This window comes from Epargyreus clarus, unplaced genomic scaffold, assembly GCF_041222505.1.
Source record: "Epargyreus clarus isolate Ecla_fem2 unplaced genomic scaffold, WU_Ecla_fem_2.2 ptg000005l, whole genome shotgun sequence".
NCBI classification, from domain to species: domain Eukaryota; kingdom Metazoa; phylum Arthropoda; class Insecta; order Lepidoptera; family Hesperiidae; genus Epargyreus; species Epargyreus clarus.
In genome coordinates this window covers 11,408,041-11,413,829 of record NW_027332213.1, presented here as the reverse complement: position 1 = coordinate 11,413,829, position 5,789 = coordinate 11,408,041, and the positions used below count along the sequence as shown (strand labels likewise).

The 5,789-nt window shown below is 32.1% G+C and overlaps 1 protein-coding gene across 1 annotated transcript; it reads right to left on the bottom strand.

The window, feature by feature from the left end:
• Positions 1-556: 556 nt before the first annotated feature.
• On the bottom strand, positions 557-4,771 carry LOC140742305 (trypsin-7). Its single transcript, XM_073073179.1, has 7 exons — positions 4,607-4,771; positions 3,843-3,984; positions 3,013-3,175; positions 2,253-2,458; positions 1,674-1,879; positions 1,435-1,492; positions 557-848 (listed from the first exon to the last, which is right to left on the bottom strand). Exons 1-7 carry the CDS (start codon positions 4,658-4,660, stop codon positions 727-729), a joined length of 951 nt encoding a protein of 316 aa, XP_072929280.1. The 5' UTR covers positions 4,661-4,771; the 3' UTR covers positions 557-726.
• Positions 4,772-5,789: the final 1,018 nt, after the last annotated feature.

Genomic DNA, 5,789 nt, shown 5'->3' with positions numbered 1-5,789 from the left:
TCACTACCCGAAGGTTGACTGGCAGAGAATGCTATATAGCATTAAGTCCGCCTTTGTGCCTTTACATTTCTGTAAGGTTCATAAAGATTAAATAAATAAATAAATAAATAAAGATTCCAGATTTTTGCAGATATGTACATCATTATTTTCTGCAAGTAGTTATATTGAGAGCATATTATGATGTTGAATGTTTTTATGTTGCTATAAAATAATTATAGGTATGTTTAGTTTTGTTATAGTCACTAGTCAATTAAATTTTATTTCTTTAAAACCTATCTATTTAATTAAGCTTGTAAAATATTTAAAAATGTAATATCTTAATATTGAATTTTAAATAAATTTGTGGGATTGTTCAATTGTATTGTATCGCGTATATTGATTATTGTTTATTTATACCTACTGAATACAATTGTTGAAACCTAACCTATTCGTATTATATTTATTAAGCCCTACAACCTCTTGACATGCACATTAAGTTAAACCTGATTTCAACCCATATTCTTTTTTTTCATTGCAAATTATAAAAAGTATACTTAAGTAAAATAAAACATATAAATAAATACCTTAAACGTTTTTACTTATACAAAACTTAAGACATGCACATTTAAATGTAAGTTGTAAATTATATAAAAATAAACCTATATATCCAGTGAAACTTGATCTAAAATTATTTTTTAAATAAAGGATCTTATTGAATAATTTATGTCTAAAACTCTAGCCCAAAGTTTAGTCAGAACAAAAGCATCCACGTCGTGCGTTGTACCGAATCCAGTACAAATACTTCGTGACCCTGGTGTACACGCCCGGGTAGCCGTGACGGCCACACCCGATACCCCAGGATACAATTCCTGTAAAATAAAAATGTATTGTCCACTAAGGAATAGTTGTATCTATTTTCCAAAATTGAACTTTGGATGACTCTATGTATTTAAAACACTTCGATATCTTTAATTCGTTGAAAACTAGTAGAAACTTTTCTGTTCCGTCTCCGGCAGTGGTACCGCCACACTTATTTCTGCCTTAAAACAGTAATGTTAAGAGCTGACTGGTTGTGGTAAGCATAAGACGCTTTTTTGCTTACCACAACCAGATTCTAACTGAAATTAGCTTATTCTAACTGAATCCTCAGGGATAACAACGTATGCATGTTTGCGCCGCATGCTCGTTTGCTGTTGCATTTTATTGCTAATCCATTGGATGAGTTTCAGAAAACTACATTTCTGAGAGTTTATCCATAATTCCGCGTGCTCTTGCTATAGATTTATAGTTAAAGCTTCAGTACTAACGTGATATGAGTGTCTGTCACACGAATTCGTCTCAACTACATACATTTTTTTCCAGTCCATAATAATTCAAAAATATTCTTTCAAGTTTCAAAAAATTATGTTATTTGTATTACCTATAATATATTGAATGCTATATCTTAAACCTTACCCAAAAGTTCGTATCGTTTATCGCCTCTTTCTGCGGAGAGAGGTCCACCACTGTCACCCTAAAAAGAAAACAATTTAATAATGAGAGCCAGTATAAGAATTGTTACATTACGTATTTATATTACTTCTGATACAAATAAAAAGCCTAAGCGAGACATCGCCTGATCAAAAGTGTATAGTTTGCGGGCGCTCTCACGATATCTCTTTCCCCTAATCGTATCACCAAAATAATAAAAATACCTGGCAAGTGTCTTTCTCCCCAGTATCAGGATAGCCAGCGCACATCATGCCGTCTAAGATCATGGCAGATTCGTATTTAGTGTTCCTACAATCTTCGTTGCTCATCACCGGTAGCTCTACGTCTAACAATTGACAAGAGTGGTTCTTCTGTTCTCCCACAGAACCCCAGCCTGCTGCTATTGCTTTCACTCCCACGTAATCATTATCTGGAATTATGAAAAAATCTTTTAAAAAAAGTCGTCTTTTTTAAGCTTCTAATAATAAGAGTTGACGTAAACTTTATTGAAAAAAATTACACCGTGCTCTACATAATGATAATTGTATCGGTTGAAATCATTTTTATGTTTTTCTTTTGATGACACAATTTTTCATTGCTATAAAAACCGGATAAGATGGGATAATTTTCCAGCCTAAAGATCAATCGAATCCCAAATTTTATTTTGGATTTTGGTGTGTTCAAAATTATTCTTAATTATTCGGAATAATTCACAGTGTCAATAAACCTTTAAATGCACTTGGCCACGCAGTTGCGTTGTTGTAGTTATGAACCTATGAATAAGCACTAAACTTACTACTTACCATCATTATGGGGCAAGCAAACAGGTTTGATAGTGTCCGAGATGTTAACTCTCTCATTCAGTTCCAACATGGCGACATCATCCCTGAAATTGACGTAGGTGAAATTATGAGCGACGACGTTGACCACGAAACGGGTTTCGGGCCGATGAGTCTTATTGCAACGGTTATGTTCACCTAGGGTTACCTTGATCATGAACCACATTAACCTGAAAACGCAATAAAATCTATTAATATGTATAGAGAAAGATTATTAAGAAAGTTGATCATTATTATGAATAATAAGTATAAAATGCTAAAGAAATATAAAATTAAAAGATACATTTAATAAAAAAGAAGAGCTATTCTAATACTGCAGGTGCTGCTATGGTACGGTTTATATTTATTATTTGTTACTAATTAATATATTGTGCTCTAAAATTTCAACTATAATTTATTAATTTATTTTATGAGATCGTTTAGAATTTCATTGATTAAATTATTCCATGATTATATAAATAACAGGATTTTTAGCAACAGTGTAACGCTTCTGTTTTCTAGTGTAAGAAGTGTGGTGGTAAAGTAGATAACTATTTTATTAAAAAGTAGTATGATTAAACAGTATTAATTACTTACTTTATCTTCAGGTAAGACTCTTATCCTATTTGAATTTATAGCACAGTCATAAGCATATTATTATTTTTTATTGGCTACACGTTGGTATTAAATATCGGGTAGATCGCTATGCAAACCGTATATTTTTGTCACATAAGAAATAACTTACCCTTTAACACAATGAGCAGCAGTCAGTACATATTTATCATTGATGAGCATCCCACCGCAGTAAAATTTATTGAAGTAGGAAAGACGCACCACCCAGGGGAACTCATTTACGGCAGTTTCCACGCCGCCTACGATACGAGACGCTTCATTTCGTTCGCCACAACCTTAAAATTTTACAAAAGTAATTCCTTTTAGAATATCACAAAAGTTATGAATCAAAGTGAATTTCATTCGACATAGATAATTGAAATACGGTAAAAATATATGTAATAGTATAATATTCATTGGTATTTAGAGATCTCTACCATAATTGTAGAGTTAATTCAACCTATTAAAATATGTTAGCTTATAATAATGTCTTTGTAATACTTATAGGTATGCAAAATTCTGAACTCTTCATCAAAAAAACTTTCTGTCTTACAACACATGTAAACCTTTAAAACGTTAAAGTACCTACGCAAGATAAACCATAATTTAAATAAATATTCTGAATAAACAGACAAGCTCAAAAAGTAATTCACTATTTTTATAATATAAGAGTAGCAGACGAGCATGCAGTCCACCTGATGGTAAGTGGCTGTTGCCGCCCATGGACATCTGTAATCAACCCCAGATAGGATTAGATATTCCTACCTGAGGTCTGCCACAGACGCGCCGCTACCCCTGAGGACTAAGCTGGAAGGCCTCGGAAAAGTCAGTCTCCCTTACCACACCCTTCAAACCGGAACACAGCAGCACCGAACACTGCTGTTATTAGGTAGAAATAGGTGTGGCGGTGGTGCCGCCGGAGTTGAACCACAAAGGGTTCTACCACCTTCAAAGTTCACTTACGACAGTTGCACCTTTTCCTTTGTCCATATTCAGAATTATCTTCAACAGCTTTTATAGTATCGACCTCACTTTCAGCAGTCTCAATAGTGTCTGTCGTGGTGAATTCAACTGTTGTCGTTGTAGATTCATCCTCTGTTCTGACCTATACATTATAGAAAACAAAATGTACATTAATAATATCATCGATATCAAATTAAGTAAATTTGTAAATAAGTCCTTTTTTAGTTTATAGTTTAATTTTTGTTTTATAGTTTTTTTTTACTTAAAACTCTTATGTAATTAGTAATTGTAATTAAATCTATGTAAATAGTAACAAACAACATAAAGAAAGAAAAAACGACTCAAAACTCTGCATAAATATGAAGTCTAAATAACGTACTATGTTACATACAGAAACGCCTAAAGAAATTATAGCGGCAACATAAACATTACTTGTAGATTTTGTTTCCATGACGATCCTTATTTGTTTTACTAATAACTTCGATATAGCCTTTTTATCTGCCGAACTTTGAATTAAGTTTGATGATAATTAATTTAAAACTATTTCAAAAACTAAACATTCAACTAAAATGTATAATATCTTTCCTTATTTTAAAACTGCTTTTGTTATGGGTTGCAATTTTTACATTTTTAAACAATAAAACAAAGTCAAATAATATAATGTAGTAAGTACGTAATCCATAAAATATATTTTTCACAAAGCTACAATACATTTAATATTTAGTTACCATCAATATAAATATCTAAAAGGAGATTAAACTTACCCCGATTCCAAAGACAAATACCACGAGAATAAACACTAAAATGTATTTCCACATTTTAATTAATTTACGCAAATTTCTCAGAAATCATGTATATCGAATTAATTTTCCTTATTACATTAAGCGAGAAGCGTCACCACTGTAGGACTTAGAACAGGAATGGGAACGTTGCTCCCGCCACATCACTATGCGATGTAGGCTCTATTTCTATTAATAGTGCATCTTTCTCCGAAGGATAAAACAGTATAAGTCACGTTTGTCCCAAGTTGGGCGTAAATTACGTAACGTAATTTTATTGTTATCTCGTATCGTCGTTTAATCCACAAATGACCCATTTTTTCTAGTTTATGGTATTGTACGGAGATGGCGATATATTGAAAAATAACTGTTTTTTATAGTTTTATACTTAAAATGCATATTGTTATGTAATAATGTGATGGCAAGATAAAAGTAAGTTAAGTAAGTAAGTAAGTAAGTTAAGTATAAGTTCTCATTCAACTATTAACATTCTTTAATAACACATATATTGTCGATGTACAAATTGAAACTATTGCGGAAATTTATGTAATGTAAAGATGATTGTTCCCTTACTCCCATATTTATCAAAACAATATTTATTATTTCTGGAGTTATGACATTTTACATAGAGCCGTTTAATCCTGCAACCGCGGTTTCTTTTACTACCTTGTCTGGTCAAAAACAAGACCCTTAGGTCTCACCTAAACACTGTGTAGAACCTGTTTCTCACATGCAAATTACATCAAAGACTGTATGAAATATAGACACATCATCATTTTGCACCGATTTCATCCTTTGTATTTGACTAAGTATAAAATACACAAGAATAAAAAATATATCAACGGGTTGCACTCCAGGAGTGCCGGCAGAAGTGAAAACTTGAATGTTAACGTTGTGCATTTTTGATATTTTGGAATAGTTAGGGAATAATTTTGCATTAATTGCTTTAATTATCAGTATAAAAGTACTAGCATATATGTAGTAAATGCAATATTCATTTATCGCACTATCGTACACAAACATGACAGCCTTACGAATTTTCGATAAGGTCACGTATCCTAACGCGAGTTTAAAATTTTTTACGCATCACAAAAAGTGCACAACGCCGCTAAAGAAGTTTTCACTTCAAAAAAGTAAAACAGTTTCGCAATTTATAATTTAATTTTTA